Consider the following 22,003-nt stretch of genomic DNA (forward strand, 5'->3'; position numbering starts at 1 on the left):
CATAGATGATGGGTTAGATGATCCGACAACAGATAGATGTTGGGAAGGTGGCCCCACAACAAGATAAAAGTTTGGGAAGGTGGTCCCACAACAGAGATAAAGGGCTGGGAGATAGACAATGGGGAGGGAGGGAGGGGCTGATCAACAGAGATAGACGTTGGAGAGGGATGTTTGGATCATATAAAATAAAGGATGACTAAGAACAAACAATTCTATTGATATGAGCAGACAAGAAGAAGAAGTTTTTCAGCGAAATTTCCAGATCATGCTACAACTAATAAGCTAACTGTATATAGTGCTTGCTTGAGTTCTAATATAATCCTTTGCTAACATTACTTTTATCCCACATTTCCAATAGTTCATGAGTTCACAATGGCAATTTCCTAGTTCCAGGTTAAAAGATTGTATTAAAACAATTCTTGATTCATGAATAATAGCCACAGAGTTTTCAAATACTGCTTGATAGTAACCTTTCAAAGTTGGTCAAAAGTCAGTTATATTATTTGTTGAAAGGTTGCCCTGAGATCAATAAAACAGTTTTTGTGCATTGTAATGTGATTACTATCTTTTTTAGGAATGTCATATTCCTTGAAAGAGTTGGGTTTCTGCGAAACCTAACTTTGTAGGGAAAGGACTCTTTCTTGATATCAGGGTCATTTTTCTTATATTTTAGGATATGTTATATTTAAATAGTACCCACTGCAAAGTAAAACAAGATGAGCGTATGAAATGGAAGATAGAGAAGGGTAAGACATAGAAAGAAGAAGAGACAGGAAATTGATAAAAGCTCTGGTAACATAATCTTGGCACGTTTTCTTAAAATTGCTATAGAAGTAATAAAATGAAAGGCTTCTGAAGGTACATAAAAATAGAAAATTGGAATCAGTTTTAGTTCCTGGTATCCTTGCTTTCCCTCCTCATTTATCATGGTTGTGAACTGAGAGTAATAATTTAGTAGAAACATTTGGCAAACAAAACTTTGACAGTATTGTGCCAGCCAGTACTTTGTACTGTAGCCAGTAGGTGCTAATAGGTAATTCAAGAGGATATACAAAAATAAGAGAAGAATGGGAGAAACTGTGTTTTATCTCACCAATATTTATTGTTTGATCATAACATGTATATATTCCAAACAACTTATGTAAAGTATACTAAAGAAAACCTGTGGCCATACTTTCCACATATCAAAATGGTATTTTATCTTGAACCTGTCAATTTGTAAAAAGCATACCAATTATGGAAATATGTGATCTGAAGTTGATTGTAGATTGACCAAACACCTCGTTATTTTCTGACCCAACTAGTTCGTACATGTTATAAATCTATTGGATTTTGTGTGAATGGTTCAAAATTTAGGCAATAACCACATTGTCATAATTGTGTGATAATATACTACACAGTGGTATCAACAGAGATTGTAGGATTAGGGATCGGTTACATTGTGTTCATAGTGAAATGCATAATGAGGCTTTAATACGCAGGATGCTTGTTTAGATTACATCACAAACTCATGTATGTTGTTTATTGTTCTATAAACAACACTGATTTCATTACTGCCTATGTTCTCTTCAAAATAAATAAAACTCTTTTCCTTGACTGGTTTCTGTTTCAAGTAGTTTTAACTGTATTTCATAAACTGTGCGATATAGTAACTTTTAGCTCATTTCTGATATTTTGTAAATATACCAAAACTTCTTTGCTCACTGATACAAAGATTTTCCACAAATTGATGAGGTCAATGAAATGGTTGCCCCTGGGTTGAGAAAGGGAAGGGTGAACGTTGTGTTTATAGTTGAATAAAAACTGTACACCCATAAATATTAATATAAACAAACTAAAACCAAGAGTTCATAATAAGGTACTTAACTTCTCAGGGGTCTTTTTTTTTATCTAACACACTGGAATAGTATCTCAAGGCTAAGTTTTTAATGAGGTGATTTATAGACAAAGAGATCTTAAATTACAACAAATTTGGCTGGTACCAGTAAGATTTGAGATATTATCATGTCCTTTCAAAATATAAGACAAAAGATTTGTAACAGAAAATTTAAATTTTTCATGAAGTGTGAGAAATATGATACAAACTTGTAAAGGTTCTCGTGGGAGATCGAATGAGAATGAAGTAATCATACCCACAAGCTATACTAGGTTGACTATTACTAATCAGTCGCAGGAGGCCTTAGCTGTAAAAGTGTATCTTCATGGGAACAAAAAGACTGGAAAACGTAGGGAAAAGCTGCTTTTATCTTTTCTCTATTAATATTTAGAGCGTTATTTTATTTTATTTTTATTGTAACCACATCACAATGAAAATTTCCAGGAAGTTAATATTTGTTTATTAATTGTTTAGGGTGTGGTGAGCTGGATGGGTGTATAAGGTTTGGGGGGGGGGAAGGGAAATTTAAAATAATGGTTGACTTTTGGTTGTTACAAAAGAGATTAGAGGTATACTGGTGAGTACTGAGGACAAGGGTGGAGGAGGGAGAATATTGGTAGTGAAGAATTCTGTTCTCATATGTTCTCTATATGTGAATGTGTTTTACAATCATTCACATATTTTATTTAAGGTTGATAATAATAAGTTAATATAAAGATGGATTCTTCATACAGGTAATAAGCAGTAACAAGCTCCAGTTTCTTATGCAATCTACATAGGGATTGGGTATATACTAAGATAGGAAAGCTGACCACTACATATATCTGCATAAGTTTTTGCTAGTGTAGTTTTATATGTGTAGCACTGTTGTCTTCTCAGTAGCAGAGGGTATGATGGTGGTTTGAGGATGGGTGGGGAATGTGGGAAGAAGGCTATGAAGGTTAAAGTGTAAGTTTGTGTTATTGGTGATAACACTTGCAGTAGCAAATAGAAACTAGGGATAGTGAATGTGCCTAGTCTTCTTCACATTTGTCAACCTCTATTTTATAGGCCCATCTATCTTCCTCCTGGAATCAGTTTACTTTACACTCAGTATCGTGCTTGCTCTTTAAGTAATCTCATGTTTAATAAATTAAGTCTGAGAACATGTGCAAAGTGCAACCTTGCACACATTGGGCCCAAGCTCTTGCATAAGTCCCCTGGTGCAGTCCAAAAATTAGAATGCTGGTAGGGGTGGGGGGGGGGGATCAGGGCACAAAACACCTCATAGGTAGTAACTTTTGTTGCTATGATTTAAATGTAATAACTTCCTGTAAGTACAATAAAAGTTGGATAGCCCAAATCCATGTATTGAGGTATCCTTGGCTAACAGCTGTTCCCTGTCTATACCCACTATCATAACGACTGTAATATCCTCACTTCATTCCTAGATACATCACTTTCTTTATGTCTATTTCATCTTCCTCTATTTTTCTTCAGTCTCTGCATCTGCTCTTCGTTCTGATTTGTCTTTATTTTTACACTTTTTAAATTCCTTTGAGGAGTACCACTTGCACTCTCCTTTCCTATCAGCACAGTGTGAGTACGTTGCATAACAGTCAGATCGCATGTAATCAGGATAAAAGATCATCATTTGATCCATCTCTGCTACACAAGTAGAATTATTATCCCACTCATGATGGTTCTGTAACATTCCACTAGGGCTGATGTAAATCTGTGAATTAAAAAAAATGTTAATTTTCTAATTACAAGGTTGATTGTCAATTGGTTAAGATTAGGATTACACTGTATACATTGAATTATTTAGGGACAGTGCTGCTGTTGAAGCATTTATTTATGTTGACCACAAACCCATGAAAGAATTCTGGGAGAATAGAATGCCATGAAACATGGATGTTAAAGTAGTACTTGTAGCATGGCAATGTCTTATGCCATATGAATAAAGTTGAGCACAGGCTATTTTAATATCATATAATTGGAACCTTTAGAATGGCCATAATTACTTTTCAAAGGGAGGAACCAAACATAAATTTAGCCCTAAACGCTAGCTACTATGCCAAATGACCACTGTACCTAGTTTACTTTGCATATAGGAATTGGGACAGATTTCTTTTGGGATGAGCTGCTTAGGTCAATTACACCATACATCTCTTCCCATGACAAGCTAATGGAGTGTCATAGGAGTTGGTGTGGAAAATTGTACTGAAATTAGTCAAGTTAATCTAGTGGAAAATAAAAGCTGTTAAATGAATTCAATGAATGGTCAAAAAGATAATTGCTCCTGGACTGGTTATAAGAGATTTGATTTTCTTCAAACTTAACATCACGATTTTGTATTTCAAACTTGGAAGCATTGTGACATGAATACGCTGCATTTGTGGGTATGTTGTAAGCCCCCCCCCCCCACCAACTTCACCTATCCACATCTTACTAATGACATGTATACATAGTTATTGAACGCTAACACAACGTTCCTCTTTTTTTTTCACTTGACCATTCTTTTTCATTAACATAACAATACCAAGCAGCATCCTTGCCATTGCTGTTGTAGGTTTAGAAATACTAACCTGACATTGGTCACAGGATCTTGCATAGGCAGACTTGATTCCTTGCTTTTGGCTTTTACTAAGACTCCTATACTCCTCCACCCAGTCACATGCAGTCATCATGTCGCTGTTTTGAACTGTGTGCAAAATAAAGATAAAGGAGTAGCTTACATCATACATATTACTACAGTACATAAGTATTATACATACAGGAAATAAATAGAGTGGATGGGTACCAATGTCTCCTCTGTACTCTCACAAGGGTTAAAGTGTACCCCTTGGTACAGGAAAGGATATCCCTTAAAGTCTACCTCTGACGGAAGACAAGACTTGCAGAGTCTGGGGCACTGGGCACACATGCTCTTCTCAGTTTTGTGAAAAGCCTCAAATGTGCCTTTTTCCGTAAATAAGAAGTGTCCCTATTTTCTCAAAATGTATTTCTTTTCATTTTTCTGTAATTAAAATGCGTTTGTTAGTTACAAATATTAAAGGACCTTTTTAAAATCATTAAAAATAGAACAATTTATTTTACAGAATGCACAGAGGATCAATTTTGTCAGAAAGTTTTGAGATAACTTTGTGGTTTGTCACTAGTCAAATGACCCACTGCCCTTTGAAATGTGTGTACCTCCCCCATTGACTATTTTCTTTGCCTTTGATTGTGGATATTGATTAGAAGGGAACTTCAAGCTTTTGTCTTTAGCGTGTACTAATGAGCTGTTATCATGGATAATCCATATATTTGGCCTCAAGGTTCTATTTCATTCAGTGTTGGTTATGAAGTAGAATAGAACATATCTTACATATTTTCCTTCAACATATCAGTATGTAATATTCGTTAACTATACTCGAGAAAGTCACTGTGGGAGTATTTAAGTCAACATTGATGGCGAGCAGCAGAATATTTATGATATCTGAAATTCTAAATCTGTTAGAAAGGGGTTGTTTATTTATTTGCCAACCATTAAACTAGCTTTACCTATCAGCACGGGGTAACCTTGTGATCCCAACCTATGGGAACTTGTGGGACCCCTTGACCTTCACAGAAAGTGGTAATTTTAATTATCTTCAAAAGGTGAATTGGGTCATGGAAATTTGATGGAAGTAAACCTAGATTGTACAATGATTGTGAGAGGGAAGGATGTCTTTTCCATCAACAGTGATGACTGCAGAGATTTAAAGTTGTATATTGAGCTCAAAAGTTCAGAAAGAATATGAAAATGAATTACAGTGTCCTGTAAAGTGAGAATTCACACAAACATGATTTCTCTTAATGCTTAAAGCTGACAATGATTCACCCATGAACAGCCACTTCACATTTTCGCTTAAAACAGAGTAAACTTTGCTACATATTCCTAGGTTATTAATCAGATGAAAGTTTTGTGCAGAGAAATTTGCACATCTTGCAACTAAGCACTGATGTCCCTCATGTAAGAAATGACCCATAACCAATTGTAAAATTAATATCTATTGATCCCCTGTGTTAAATTCTTGGGGATATCCTTCAACTCACCAGGAAAGTCACATTAATAGTATCTGTAAATTAAACAGTGCATACACATAATACATTTTAGGGAGGAGCCCAGAAAGTTTGCATGGATCGACAACCTGCTAACTTCCTAGTCAAATTAAGTCCTTCATATCTTTTAACACTGTTATGGCTCCATCATGTTCTAAGTTGTCATTGATTAAATGGATCAAATTACTTACTCGCAAATAAATAAAGTCTTTTCCGTCTCATAGCTGAATAGCTGCACATTGGAAAATGTCTCTGTGGCGGTGGTGCCAGAATCCGAACTAACTGTTTCTTTCGTAGTGGTAATCTCTGGCTGTCCTTGTAAACCCGGTCCACCTCAATCTCGTAGATGACGTTGTAATTCCTAGGCTCCATCATGGCCACCTGTCTGGGAGATGGGTTGATTCTTACCCTGTGGGGCTCAGCAGCTGTGAGGTTACCCTGGAGATCTATTGATGGGTCTCTGTTAGGGTGCACTGAAGGATCTTCAGGGAGGTGTCCTGACCTGGACCCATCTTGTACTTCCAAGTCCACATCAGATAGCCTTTGTGGGTTGTTTGAGGTTACACGATGGTCATTCTTGTCCCTCACAGTTCCTCTGTGTGGTGATGTAACTGTTGTTAGTTCGGTGCTGTGTGTGTCAGTAGACATTTTCTCTGTTGGTATCAGCTGTGGGATTAGTATCCATTCCATATTCTCCATTCTCCCTGTCATCACTATGGTAACCAGAAAAGATAACACTTCTCAATTATCACATGAAAAATATGTACATTGTGCAAACACGAAAAGAAAAAAAATTAAGGTAATCGAGGAATATTCCTGTATAATTAGATATGAACTCACTACATCATAAATATGTATAATCTAAAGGTCCTTTGTAGAACCCAAAATTGAGCATGCTAAAAAATTTCCAAAGTGTGGTCATTTAAAAAAAATTTTGTTGGCATATTTGAAGATAATTCTAATTTGTCCTCTGAAGTGTAAATACTAAGTATGGTGGTTTATCTCATTGTGTGGAGGACTTGAGGGGCCACATAACCCCCAAGTTTTAAGTCCACAAATGTATTTTGTTAGTGTAATACACATATATCTGGCTGCATGCATACTTCATGATGATAGAAGCTGTAAGATTCCTGGTTACTAAAATGTATTCTTTTCCAGCTGCTTGGCAAATATGAATTTACTACAGTGGAGTATAGCAAACTAAGTGCTCTTCAAATCTAGAATACATACATTAGGGCAATTGGTCTCAATTTGGCCCTTTGTTCTCTTATAATGTAAAAACTTTCACACAGAAACCCCTGCAGCTTTATCATATACACCAGACTGTTGTGCACCCTACTGCTGTGAACCTTTCATGTCTATATCATCCTCCTTCATCCCAGCCCCCAAAGAGAATTCCAGCCCCCAAAGAGAGTCCCAGCCCCCAAAGAGAGTCCCAACCCCCAAAGAGAATTCCAGTCCCCAAAGAGAGTCCCAGCATGCCGGATAACATATCCCATTGTAGATTATGCATGAGCCAGGAAGTAACCTATCAGTGCCATCTGCAGTACAATGACATCAAGTATCTAAATTACACATTCAACATTACATTGCATCATCGCTGATGAGCCTGCCTGCCAGTGATGCTAAATACTAGTCCCAGGATTCCCAGAGACTGTCACTGGTCAGATGCGGTAACGCGCTTGTCAAAAACCACAAGGCTATCTGAGATTAGATCACAGGTGCATTCATGTGCAATGTGTATTCTTGTGATAAAAGATTCATACCTCGCTTTTTCTATGAAAATGATGGAGAATTCCTGGTGTATCTTACTAAAGAGCAAGGTCATAGTCACAGAGGGGGAGGGGGGAGTGATAGAAGGATGTCATCCCTAAGTTTTTCTGATTTGCATTAAAAGAAAATGAGATGTTTGACAGTACTTACAAATGAATCAGCCAACATCTGTGCCTCCCCCCCCCCCCCCCCCTCAATCATACACACACACACCAAACAGTAACAATGACCCCAAGCTTGCCCTATAATGATCACTTTATTTTGGAAAAGCTCAGAATTTGATAGAAGAAGCTACATTATGGAGAGGGAAAGAAAATATGGGCTAAAATATTGCACTGGTAGTATAGTATCCAGTTATCAAAAATGTTCTTCAAATCAGACTTTCCCTGGTCAAAGCAGATATTTTTGAGCATGGGGCCTGGTACACCAGTAAAAAGATTATGACTTTCTTGTGCTCTATGTACATTTAGAAGTAAGACATTAAGACTACTCACCTCTCAATTGTGAAAAAAATCCATACCCTTACTTGTTGAAGAAAAAAACATTATTTTCTTGACAAAGGAGGACCAAATTGCAGAGTCTAAATCGGCACAATAAGGCGCTTCTAATCTTCCTTATAGTAGCGAATGATGACTTTGGGAATTTCCTTTCTCCCACATACAATAATGTTATTAAATTTACCCAAACTTCAGTTGTGCAATAAATAGCAAGTACAGTTCACACAATACAGTTACTATTGGCTGCTTAATTTGTGAAATTCCTGCCTGAGATGTTTCGTTATGTAGTCAATACGTTATCAAATCACTAATCACAAATTGTTGACTCGTCGTATGATAATGTGCTTGTGATCTGACAGTTTGCTGACTCGTTATAATGATCTCAATGCGCTCAAATGGGTGTTTAGCCCTTGATCTGATAATGCACTTATCATCAGACGAGCGTATTATCCCATGTGAACACTGTGTGGGAGCTAGATATGGCAGGGAAAGATCCAGTTTTCCCTTACCTCAAATGGCGATAATCATTCATCTGTCTTTTGAATAATTTTTCAATTAATCATCATCAGCTTTATCTTGTCCATGTGTGACCTACTTTACAGACACATCAGTGAACAAGGCCATTGTCCAGTGTTCTTATAGATTATGCAGTTATGTATGAATATGACACATTCAATCACTTCCTGTGTAGTCATATCCATATCTTCCTCTCTATTTCCTTTCTATTTCTCTGAATTAATGATTTACTTGATTAATACAATTGTTACGAATTTAAAAACAACAATATATCGAATACATGCGAAGAAACCTAAATTATTGCTAGAAATAATTGTTTACATATTGACATCAAGACAATTCAAAGTCCTTTTAGCTCTTTTGTAAATTCAGTTTAAATTTGAATTGTTCTTTTACAATATTTTACGCCTTTCCTGCTCTCAATAGGAAACATTTGATGAAAAAACCCCACATATTTTAGGACTTGATGTAAGTGGGAAGTGGGAAGATTCAAGTGGGAAAGATGAGGTTTAGTACCACAGGAATTGATATGAATTCATGAACAAGTGCACAGAGTGTTAAAGCTATTATTTCTATGAGGCAACATTAATGACTTCTACTGAGAAAGCAGGAAGAAATCATTGGGTGTCTGTTTTTTCTATATATTCTGGAAAGTTGTTTTAATACATAGTTCAAATATCTTGCAACAAAACAAAACTGATAACTTTACAAGGTGAGGTACATTGTGGGAAAATAACAACTTCTTTTGTGCCTATATTTACATGAGATAATCATGAAACTAGACTGTTCATGAATGGTTAGCTCAACAATAATAATTTGGAAAGAGTGTGGTGAGGGGAGAAGAACCAAAGCTTTGTGGAAAGAAAATAAATTTAGCATTCTGATAGAGTAGGATACGACATTTGGTTTTTGAATGAGTTGGCCTTTGACCTTAAACTATATGTGAGCTTCCGATGTTGCTGTGTGACTTACTGATTTAGACAAGTAGATCCTTACTTTGTTACATTAAGCTATGCAGCCTCACATGTTGCTTTTCAATCTTTGTTCATAACATTACACAATGAAAGTAGAAACAAGATTAATTCTGATGGTAATGTTGTGTTATGGATGCAACCTTCAAGTGTTTAACATTAGCTTTTGGATAAGGACCACTTAACGCTAAAACCATCTGCAGTTTATTGATAGTTTTTCTATTCTGATGCCTTCTTCCCGGGGTTCTCCGAAACCACCCGTTGGACTAAACCTACAAATCATTATACCAGATTGTAACTACATCAATATGTATCATCTTAGATCAGTTTGGCATTTACTCGATCATTTAGAATAAAGACTCAAAAATATAAGTCCCTTCTTATGTGATTTGTTTTGCATGTTTCCTTTGGTTAAAACCAGCGGATACATCACCACCATTCTGGGAGATTAGGCCTAATTATTCCAGAAGTTTGTCAAACATAATCAGCATGGTATGTGATCACCAGGTTCCCTAGATTGGCATGGCCTTCCTCCTTCCACAATGAACTGAAAATAGTTCTAAAACACAAATAGCTCTTTTGGAATGGAATTTAAAGCAAGTTCTCTCCCTCCCCCATCTCCTCTCCTCCCCTCCTTCCCTGCCTCCCCTCCTACAGTTCAAACCTGGTTATAGAGTCCTTGGTTGACTTACCTAGTTCAGCACCACAGAACTTCTGTTGGGGGTGTGTGATACTACACATACATCCATTGACTACCGACAATGACAGGACAACGATCACCAGTGCTAGAAAAACATTCCTAGATCCTCTCCCAGCCATGACTGAATATTCAAATCTCTAGAGCAAAGCAAATTAGATGCATCTCATCATGATGAAGTTAGGCAAATGATTGTAAAATAATGAGTAACTTCCAAACGTAACAGACCAGGTTTCAGTTAACGAAACAATCCTGTGTCTGTGTTAACTTGTTGATAAACAAAACATTATTTTGCTCATTCTTTGCAAAAAAAAATGTAAAAAAGTACCACATTACGGAGTGTATAGCCTAGTGGTTAACGCCGGCGTCTCCCAGTCATGAGATCCCCGGTTCGATTCCCCGCCGACAGCAAGGTGTGTCGTCTGGCAAGGGTGTTGTTCAATAACAACTTCCCGACATGGACGTTAAATGAATGTGTGCCGAGAGATTGGCTTCGGTCAGCTTGCGAGTCTATAAGCCTCCATGGCTTCTTTCGCGAGTTCCTGCTTGCGGGAAGATCACATATACATACATACATACATACATACATTATAATGTAATTGTAAGGATCATCTGTCAAAACTAAAAAATATGACCAACCTAGGTGATAATGATAGGCATAGGTTTATCTGTGTATTATAATGAATGAATACTCTGGCTTTATGATATTCTTGTGCAGAGAGCAAATAATTTTCTCTTTCATATGATCCCTAGAATTAAAGTATTCCTGAGAAAATGCTACATGTATATTCAAAGAAATGGAAGTTTGCATGGCTCCACTGTAATTTGTTTATGCCTATGCCTATGCCGTATGTCATTTCTTTATGCTCAGGGTAGTTTTGTAGAGGATTCCTGAAGTTACCTACTTTCTACCCTCCCCCCACCACCCTCTCGGCCCCTCCTCACCATAATACCTCAGTAAATATCAGATTGCATCAGTAAATATTCCACTTCTTACGGCCAATTCATCCCTCCCAGAGCCTTTTCAGCCTGATTTGGACAGTAGGTTGCTACTTCAATCCCAAACATGCAAACTAAAGAGGAAAATGAACATTCAAAACTTACATTGTAATAAGATAAGGTTTAAATGTACCTAGTCCAAAGAGAGATTTCCTTTCATGAATTTCTGTGGTTGGTTCCTTAGTAGTGACTCTTGGAGAGGTTTGCACCACTATAAAACCTGATCCTTTGCTCAGTGGTAGCTTCCAGTCAGTGCATCTACCATGTTATTATGTTTGCTATCCCTTCCCTGTTTTCATCGTCCACCTGGTCTCTGGGTTTGACCTGTCAGCTATGGTATAATATTGATATTATTGCACCTACCAGTATATGCCCTCTCTATAGTCCTTTCCTTGCTAGTTTTGGTGTCAAGATCATATGATATCTCCTGTTCAAGCAGTCTTTTCCCTGTGTTTGACATTCCTTATATCTTTCTTCTGCTCTTAGATTCTGTGGTAAAACCAAAGTCACTGCTTAAAATGCATGCAAAGAAAGAAGTCCCTTGATCTCTTTTTATTTAGTTTTTTTCTTTCCCCAGGTGTTTAATTATTTTTGTTCAATTTATACTTGTGATATTAAGTCCGTAAAAAGGAAAAATATTTTTTCAAAAACATTCATTATGAAAAAAAATCAAAATAGCACAGTAGAATTAAAGAATGGCATGTAATATAACACTTGTCAAAATTCCAAGTTTTTAAGGGTCCCATGTGGTGTTTGGTTTGAACCCTCCTGGCAGGGGTATGGTATTAGATTTCAAATATACCAGCTTCCCTACATGAATAATTTGTCCATCTGTTGTTGAGCTGGACTTAATACTTATGACTAGATGTATCCTAGCTGGTAAATATATTACAGCAGATCAGGTTTGCCTTCTGAATTGAATGTAGTCACTGATAACTGTGTTTAAAGCAATATTTATTGTTGACGTAAGCACTATATGGTGGGTATGTATCATCCAGAGTGATAAAATGAAGAATGACATTCCTGCAAACATTTGTTAACACTTCCATCAAACTTGCATCAGAAACATTAAAATTATGCTAACATTTCAAAGGTTTGTAAATTGACGATAAAATATCATTACATTGAACTTGTAGGACACAAAGTTATTAAACTTACTGTATTGTATTAAACAGTTAATACCTTGCTTACAAGGAAGATTGCTATTTGTGTGACATAAAATTGCATCCCCAAGCACTGCAACTTTAACTTAGGACTTAGTTCTGTGTGTTGGAACTTGTCAGGGTAGAACGTAATTCCTGATTCCTTGAAATATTGCTGAAAATCTGGTACTTCCCATTTTTAAACTGACTGCACAGTCTGATTAAAAATAAAGCCATATGTAGAGAGGCAAAGGTTTGTAAAGCTCAGGTCTACCTGCAAGGATCAGAAAAATTCATGTAACTGAGGGAATTGTGCAAAAGCTAAAGAAGAGATCGCACGAAATAGGAATTCTTAGCTGAGGGCATGGTTGAAGGCTTGTCATATTATTGTTTATAGAATGTTGAAGCAAGTATTAGGAGCAAGAAATGATATTTTGGATCTGTCCCCCATCTTGCATGTCTGTGATGACTAAGAGCAATTAACTGCTTTAGTATCAACACTCTTCTCTGACTGTTCCAAAGAACACAATTTATCAGTGTTGTTGACTCAAGTCTATGGTTCTGACTCAAGTCAGACTTGAGTCACAATATTTTTGATATGTGACTTGGGCTGGAATAAAATAACTTGTGATTTGAGTAATGTTTTATACAAAAATTTAGATTATTTTCTTATGTAATGTTTTATACAAAAATTTAGATTATTTTCTTATGACACTTTCATTCTATTTGCAAAATAAGATCCATGTCATTGATTGCAGCATTTTTCAGTATCTTTATCACATACTCTAGCATATTTTCAATCTGCTATTAACTACAAATTTAGTGTTAATCTTTAGAACACTGCCATCTACACCAGCAGATCAACTTGCAACCCTTAACTATACCATGTTTGATAGGAAAAGAAGATTTTCCAACTGTTGATATTGCATCATTTATTTTTTATGATTTCAATATTCCATACTTGTTGAAGGATATCTTAAATGTGCTGTATTATTTAGTTCTAGCATAAAAACATTTTATTATCGTCCTTTCTTGGAACATGAAGTATGCAAGAGTGTATTAAACTCTCCTCTTATGTTTGTAGTGAGGTATATAGTTCTACTGAATTTATGCATATATGTTGTTAAGTCTGCAAGTAAGGAGAAGAAGGCTGCTTATGTCCTAGGGATAGCTTAAGGGGATTACAAAGCTTGGGATTACTTAGACATGTAAAGACTTGCTAATAGGATTAAAGGATAGAGCTAGAGATGAGGAGAGGGGTTTACGGCAGTTGGACTGTGGCTTTTGTGAGGTGAGGCGCCAAGGTATTAAGGAGAGACCAGAAAAGGAGAGAAGCTGAGGTAGTGTGTGAGGATAGTGCAGATAGTGTTGCAAGGTAGCAGAGGTTGTTGATGGAGAATTGATGTTAGATAATTGTGAAAGGAAGCAGTGGCGTTTTGTGGAGTCGGAAAATAAAGGAAGAAAAGCAACGAATGACACTGTCTTGAACTTATTACCCCAAACAACATAACATATGGGTTGATTGTTGTAAATAGTGGTGTATAGGTTTCAGTTAGGTGATTCTCCTGGTAGGTCACATTTCATCAGGCTGGGGTAAGTTAGAAGCTGTGGTTAGTCAATGTGTTCTTAAATAATGGCATGTTCCATCATATTACTGTAAAATATTTCAGAGAGAGGGAGTAAAAAGTGCCTGTTTCACAATAAAGTTCAATTGTGTCCAATCTACAAGATTATGACTTTAAATTTAAATTTACTTACACTGATGCACTGATCTACCCAACCTACATCACTTCACAAATATGCCTTGTTTGAATCAAAGTTGTTGTGTTGTTTGGCTTATACCTATAGTATGACATTATAAGTAACGTTGATATTTGACTTGTTTACATGACTTTTAATAAAATCAAATGACTTTTCAGGGCCCCAAAAATCCTTTGTGCCAAGTGCCCCGGGCTCCTTATAACTGTATTTGGGCAACTTCATGGCCGAAAGGCTTGTCAGGCTACCAACATTCAAAATTGCCAATTTTCTTTGCCGCGCTGCAAAGTAAATGTCACTAGTGTAATGCTGTATTGTATAAGTGGTCACAGCACAATTAAAGCTGAACATACCCTGCAGGCACCTGTCATGCACTTGCGAAAATTCTTGGCAAGAGTCCAAGAAACATTTTACAGAAATAAAGTCAAGTTGTAAACATCGCATATTCTGGCCTTCAACAATACACCATGGTCACCCACATTAGCAACTATTAGGAAGTAAAAAAAAAAAGGGTCTACCAAAACTGTGAAGCCTATCACTAGCATGCACAGTGCTTTTGGGGCTCCTGTGAGAGTAAAAGTTACAACACTTGGAAAACCCTTACTAAATCGCTCAAAAATTGTGTATCCTTTACAAAGCTGCAAAAATATCTTGGATGCAGTTTTGATTCCTTAAGCCCATCAATGGATGATGAAAAATTTGAGAATCAATTTTTGTATGTAACTGAGCAATTGAAGAAATTGTTTTTTTTTATTGTGGGGGGGGGGGGAGGGGGTGGGATTCACAATGGATAGATAAAGTTCATAGTTAGGATATGCTAATTGTCTTTTCTACATGAAATCACTTTTATCCTTCATATGATGTTATCTTCTAACATTTCTGCAAAGAAGTTTGAGAATCCTTTAACATTTTATAAGACTTGTAGCCTAATTAAGTGTTGAATGAGTTGATCAAACAGAGTAACCAGTCATACAACATGAGTAACAGAAAGGATAGGCTTGTAGGTTTCCAAATAAATTGCTAGCATGCAATTAATCCATATCAATTTTGGTGGGGAATTTGATCATTTACTTAAAACATTAAGAATCCTACTGCAAATAATGCAATTTTCACATTAAATGTCAATATGAAGAGGCCTTAACATTTTCATGTGTGCAGTCTTGTTATGCTGGGTACAAATGATTTACACTCTTATAGTAAGGCTGTTTGGAAGCAGATTTCAATAGTGCGTTTTGTCACTACATGGGTATGGAAGATACAGCAATGTTTTCAAATTTGTTATGGGCTTTCTCAGAATGCTTTTGGGCTACCGCAATCTATGAACAAAAAGCCAGACAGGCTGTTACATTTAAAAAAAAAATTCTCAAGCACTGTTTATGACCTGACTTAAGAAAGATTGACTTGTAGGCTAACTTGAGTTAATGAAAGAAATAATGACTGGTGACTTGATGTAACTTGACAACAATTGACTTGTGACTTGAGAAATATTGGCTTGGTGACAACAATGCAATTTATGAGTAGGTATACAGGCTTAGAATTTCACAATTTTAGCAACTTGCTAAATAGTGCCAGTGCATAAATAATTTGCTGGCTAAATCATATTCCGATTTGCATTATCCTTGAATTAATACAAAAGCCAAAATACAAATGGCAAACAGCCAAATCCACAGGCATTTACTCAAGTAAGTAGCCTGAACTTCAAGGCAATTTTCTCTTTCATATGATCCCTTAAATTAAAGTATTCCTGAGAAAATGCTACATAAATAAAGGAAGAAATGGAAGTTTGCTCTGCATGGCTTCACTGCAAATTGTTTAGGGGAGGGGAGGAGTAGAAGGTTAGAAATGTTACCAAATACAAAAGTTTTGTCAGCATTATTGCCATGGTGATTTCATTTGGATCCATCTGTTACTATCAGAGACATTCACAAAACTTTTCACAAGACTCACAGGGCAGAAAAAGTATCTATGTGTTAAAAACTTGTTTATCTAGATTGTCAATTTACAGGAACTTTATGACACAGCCTATCCCATTGGAATATCCCAAACCTCACAAAGAGTTCATATGGAGGCATATTATGATCTATTGCAAGGAATGACTAGGCATCATCCCTATGGTATAATGGCTGTATTAATCATACACTAACACACATGTACACAGGTATGGTAACATCACCTGAGTGATTTCTACTCCGCATATTATTATGACAGTAGTAGAACAGTAACTATAGGCATTGCGGTTAAGTGCAACCATTTATTGACAGGAAGTAGTAACAATCTGAGGACATGTTAATATGCATGTTTTCTTCCTGTTAGTGACTTCTTGTGGGCAGATCAACTCATAACGACATAAATGACAAAAAAATGTGTTTATAAGTCTCGCTTTCACTACATTTATCTTGGCCAGTGCTTATTCAATTTATTACAAGTACTTACTTTGCTAAAATGAAACAGCATGGCCTGAAGCAACATTCAGGGTACATTGTTATCATTAATGTACTTTGAGCATATTACAAAGTAGAAGGCGCATTCTAAATTCCAATAACAGAAACTTAGTTAAACAGAGAAGAGTCCTTCACAAAAAGTAACATACTCAGAAAGACACAGTCCATTAAGATGCTTGGAGGGCTGGTAAGAAATTTAAAGAAAGCTATACTTCCTCAGTGTTCTAACATTTCCATAAGACTTTATGAGATGGAAGTGACAGAAAAAGTTCATATGTGAGATCAATGTGGAACTGCCTTTTCATTGAAATTTGAGAACCAAACTTACACATTGTTTTAATGTATATCGTTTATGGATCCCACAGGTGTGTCATGCTGTAGTTTTATTTGGATAAAAGTGAGATTTGAAGTAATAAATGTTGTACTTCAGTTGACATGAAACCTGTTTTCTGCAAAGTTGTGACAAAAGTTGTTTTATTTAGTAACGACTGTTATCATATAAAATATGCCCATGGTATAATGAGTTATCTCAAAAGCAATGTTTGTTGGTTATTATTTGAATGGTCCACATAAAGCAGGAGCAAACATTACAATTATTAAGTGATAGAGATGTTCATGACAAGCATTCCCCCAAACAGCCTAGAGAAAATTCTTATTCTAATTGAGATATAGCATGTTTTGATTTTCCCACATGCACAAGACTAATGATGGCTTTAAGTTATTTTAAAACTGATATTATTGAGTGACTTGCACCTGAAATTTCATACTAATCTTATTCCTGAAGTTGTTTATTCTCTGTGGAAGGGATGGTATTTGCAAATATATTGGTGCTAAAAATCAAAGTAGTAACATTAGCTCAAAAATATTGTCTTTTGCACTGAGGGATGTGAGCTGCTACCCCCCCCCCCTTACCCCATCTGTGTCATCATCATATGAACAAAAACTTCACAAGTGACAGGATATTAGTATTGTGCCCTTATTTAAAGGGCTGTGTTCCTCCATTGTAGTTATGCTTTATAGTCCTCCAAAGTTATTCAACTTGTAACCAAGCCCAATAAGTTGCTTGAAGAGACAGTGGATAATGCAGTTTGACAAATTCATGCATTATCTGTGATATGGTGTTGGCATTTGTTCACTATTGCATCAAACATCTGGTAACATAGGGCTTTTATTAAATACCCTCCAAAATTATAATATACCTTGTTGACAATAAGAAAAGAGAGAGAGGGCAGTCTAACTCTTTATATGTGGTAAGTTTGGGAAACTTCTATAAATAGAGGGCGCCATTGTCTTTTATCAGATGACAGAAAAAGTTCTATGAAGATGTTTAGTTTTATGTCAGTGAGGAGGCAAGGGAAGGGGGGAGAGCAGGCCTGTTGCCAGAGTTAATGCTTTGGGGGAGGGGGAGGACATCAATGCAGCAGGATCACCATCCTGGGGTAGGGAAGTAAGGGAGAGGGTGTCCCCTCCCCCTTTGAAAAAGTTTTTGCTTATCCCAAAGGGCTTAGATACCAAATGATGCAATTTATACCATCTTTTTCCCTACATTTGTATTCCACTTTTTGGTTTTATAATAAAAACTAGTCATTTTCTAAATGCAAATGGAATAAAACAATGGGATGTTGATTATGTCTGTCCATTCTCCGTAATTACCAGATTTATCACAAACTGTCAAATTGTAAGTACCAGAAGGGAATTTTCTCTTTTAAATAAAACATCTAGGCTACTGTTGGCCTAGGCAATAAAACTGAATAAAACTGGGCTGTAGTTTTGGTGGTTTATTCGATTAATGGGATAGGAGTTTTATCTGTCTATATATCCTTACCTTTTTACTTTTTATTGGTCTAGAAATTTTGAAACAAAAATTGAAAATTTTGGGGGCATCTGTCCCTGGCATCCTCCTGTTCCCTAAACAAATTTTTACGTTGTAGTTATGCCTTATTGTGTATTAATTTAATATATAACAGTGCTACATGTTTAAATGGATATTACTTGACTTGGATATGAAGTTATACAAATTTCAATGGTCAGTGGATTTTGAAATGTATTTGGCATTTTCATGGTGAGTGCAGATACCTATGTGGCTGGATTAACTACTTTACCTCTCATTCCAATAAGTCAGCTTCTCAGAGGACCTCGCAAAGTATTTATAAGAAAGAAAAGAATTACTGTATATAATATTGTAGTGTAACTGAGCTGTAATTTAACTGGCTTAATTACACTTAGATTGGCTTTTGTTGGCTACTGCCCTTAACTAAGGAATGGGAACAAGTAGTGAGATTAAAATGAATATGACATGTTCTGTGCAGTGTTCACATTAGGACACATGACTGTGGGATTCCCACAATTTATCTAGAGGGTCGCTCAAAAATATTCAGGGTCGCTCAAAAATATTTTCTTGTGGGGCAATTTCCCGCAACAATTCCTAGTACTTAAATTTTACTTTTTAAGAAATCCCCCCAAAACTAAATTGTCAGGGGGAATTTACCCCTTCTTTTATATCCTAGCGCTAACACTGGTAATGTGTATGATGTACAATTCAACTTGCACAATTTCTACACAGTAATTTATATAAAGTGCTCTACATGAGTCTATAACATTCAAGTTCCTAGTGCTGTACTCTTATAAATAATGTACTTATGCCATATATAAAGGCCCATAATTCTTTGTAATGGATAAGTACCTGGTACTTTAATTTACCTCATCAGTTAGGATACTCTTCATGCATATTAACAAGACTTTTAACAGATTCAAGAGCTCATTGAAACCATCTGGATGAGAAACATTCAGAGAAGTTGCTTTTTTTCTACAATACACTACAAATTGTTAAGTGACAAGTAGTGTTGAACTTCCTTGTGGTGTATCATTGCTGATAGAGATATCAGGACGTATGATAAGACAACTTTTAGAAACTGTAAGTGTCAGTGCATGTGTAGTTGAAAATATTAAAGAAAATGGGGGATGGAGGTGGGAAGCTCGACCTCTTTATGAGATGTAATAATAACTGTCATAGCTGTCCTAAAGATTTCTTTTTAGCATTTACAGAGTAGCGCCCTCAATGCTTGAGCAGTCGTCCCCTGAACAGTTTGTACCCTTGTGAGTATGTTATAATGCATTTTTGATTAGGTTCATTGTCCTGTAGTTCAAAGGAGTATTGAAGAAGTCTGAAGGCTTAAAGAAGGACATTCTAGAAACAACAAAATAATGGGACAGAGAAAAAGGAAAGTGCAAACTTGTTCATAGATGTATGTACTAGTGGTAAGTTTGTTAACTTTGAACTTACACAAGACTACCAGAAAGTAGTAGCCTATATTCTATTATAAATTCACTTAAAGGATCAAATTTAACGTTGTATCGTAGTATCCTGTAAAGAACATGAACTGACCATTCTAGGGTGTTATAGCTGATTGTATGATGTGGAGGAAAGAAAAGGCTGGAAGGGGGAATCATTCCTCTGTTTGGAATAGTGTTCAACATAAAGATTCCATATGATCAAACACAATATCTTGTTGAATTGTGGAATGAAGTATGTCTGAAGAAGGCTACTGGTTAGGAGTACTTTTACGCAGTTGATTCTACACAGCTTTAACACAGCTTCTACACAGCCACACAGTTTGAATACAGCCTTTTTACAAAGCTGTAAATTAGCAAGATGGTGATTAGATTAACAGGACAAGTGATCCTAAATTCTAGAAGGGTCTTTTAAGTTTACACTAGCTTTCCATGGTAACTTGTCATCATCCATGCATTGATTACCTACTTTTACAGATGTGACAGTATAGAGTCCTCACAGGAGTATCACATAAACAACTAGTACTTTCATCAGAAAAGTACAACTGGTGATAGCAAAGCAGCATTTTAGGTCACAGTGACATTGATATCAAATTGTTTATTTTCATTAATCTAGGATTACCTGCAATGAGATTTATTTACAGTCAAGAATCCCTAACTTGACATTTTGATGTTGGACCTCACATTCTTGCTCTCTTGATATCATTCTCTTACATAATTATTACTATTGTATACCAAACAGTTGAAAGTATGTTATTGTTGCCCCCAAAAAGGTATTTTGAGATTGAATCACTTTATGACAAAAGGCAGCCTACATCGATACTGTGAGGTCAACAATGTTACATTCAAGTATCATATCAAGCTCAGAACTGGTTACTGCAAAAACTATGTTCAGAAACACAGCATTATACAGTCCACACAAAGGTATTCAATTGTTCTTAATACATTATAGCAACAAATTTTAATTACAGTCATGGACAGAATCGGATGCTATGCTGATCACATTGAATACAGCCTTAGAACTGTGCCATTATTATGAACAGAAGAACAGTGTCTGTAAAGTGATACTGAGAATATGTTTAGTACAAAATATTGAAATACTTCCTGCAAACCTGGTTTGGATGTTTCCCAAGGTTTTCCAGTCATGCCACTATGCCTGGAGTTAACTCGTTGAAACGCGGGTTCAAATTGCAGGGCTTATCTGCGATTTTAATTTTAGCTCTACCTATGCATGCTTGAAGCCAGCCTGCGTTTGTGGGAACGGCCTATTTGTGTAGGTGATTTCATCTTGATAAAACTTTGAACCTGTTTGCCACCATCATGTCTTCTCCCATTCCTCACCTTGGCTTTGCACCCAGCAGGGCTATTCCCCATCATGAGCAATATTTAACGACTTAATACCGGTTAGCTCAACTGTATCACAACATGTACTCACCATAATATTGGAAAATGTGCTACTGTATACCTCCCTGGATAGAGATATTGACAAGATTGGTTTCAGCAGAATTTACAATACCTACAAGTGATTTCAAGTAATTTTAAGTATGTACCACAGAATTTTTCTAGGTATAATTACAAAGTAAAACAACCTTGTAGCTCTTTTACTTTACAATATAGCAATATAATTCCTTCTGACAAATTTGTCACCTATGGTGTATGTGAGAAATGCACCCTTCTCAAAAGAAATCTTGAAATAAATACTAAAAAATTTATTTTATGCTGAACAGCCGTATTTTAATAGGATAATTACGTGATAAAACTTTTGATTCAACATGCTGGTTTGAGGTTGCTTTACCTACTTTACTGGTTGTGGTTAATACTGATGCACCCTTTGGTTTGTTTATGTCTCAGAGAGTAGCCCATCTGTTGAATCAAAAAAGGTTTCGAAAATAACTTGGACATAAACTTCAGCAAAGTGTTGGACGTTCACCTCAATATCTCAAAATAGAACTGTCTTACAAAGGTGTTTGTCATTAG

General features: G+C 36.2%; 2 protein-coding genes across 9 annotated transcripts in view; one reads left to right on the top strand and one right to left on the bottom strand.

The window, feature by feature from the left end:
* LOC139961180 (synapsin-like) overlaps positions 1-22,003 on the top strand; it is a 545,708-nt gene that overhangs the window by 214,456 nt on the left and 309,249 nt on the right. The gene's annotated exons all lie outside the window — the stretch shown is intronic.
* LOC139961735 (uncharacterized) lies at positions 1,061-11,997 on the bottom strand. Of its 4 annotated transcripts, none has more exons than XM_071961174.1 (5): positions 11,528-11,997; positions 10,391-10,533; positions 6,133-6,654; positions 4,444-4,559; positions 1,062-3,590 (listed from the first exon to the last, which is right to left on the bottom strand). In XM_071961174.1, the coding sequence occupies exons 2-5, from the start codon at positions 10,515-10,517 to the stop codon at positions 3,342-3,344; spliced, it is 1,014 nt and encodes a 337-aa protein (XP_071817275.1). In that variant the 5' UTR covers positions 10,518-10,533; positions 11,528-11,997; the 3' UTR covers positions 1,062-3,341. The 4 variants fall into 4 exon arrangements, with proteins under 4 accessions (XP_071817278.1, XP_071817275.1, XP_071817274.1 ...); XM_071961173.1 differs by having other exon boundaries at positions 10,391-10,535; positions 11,500-11,996; XM_071961176.1 differs by lacking the exon at positions 11,528-11,997 and adding an exon at positions 11,349-11,433 and having other exon boundaries at positions 10,391-10,535.

The sequence above is a fragment of the Apostichopus japonicus genome, chromosome 20 (genome assembly GCF_037975245.1).
Source record: "Apostichopus japonicus isolate 1M-3 chromosome 20, ASM3797524v1, whole genome shotgun sequence".
In the NCBI taxonomy this organism is placed as follows: Eukaryota; Metazoa; Echinodermata; class Holothuroidea; order Aspidochirotida; family Stichopodidae; genus Apostichopus; species Apostichopus japonicus.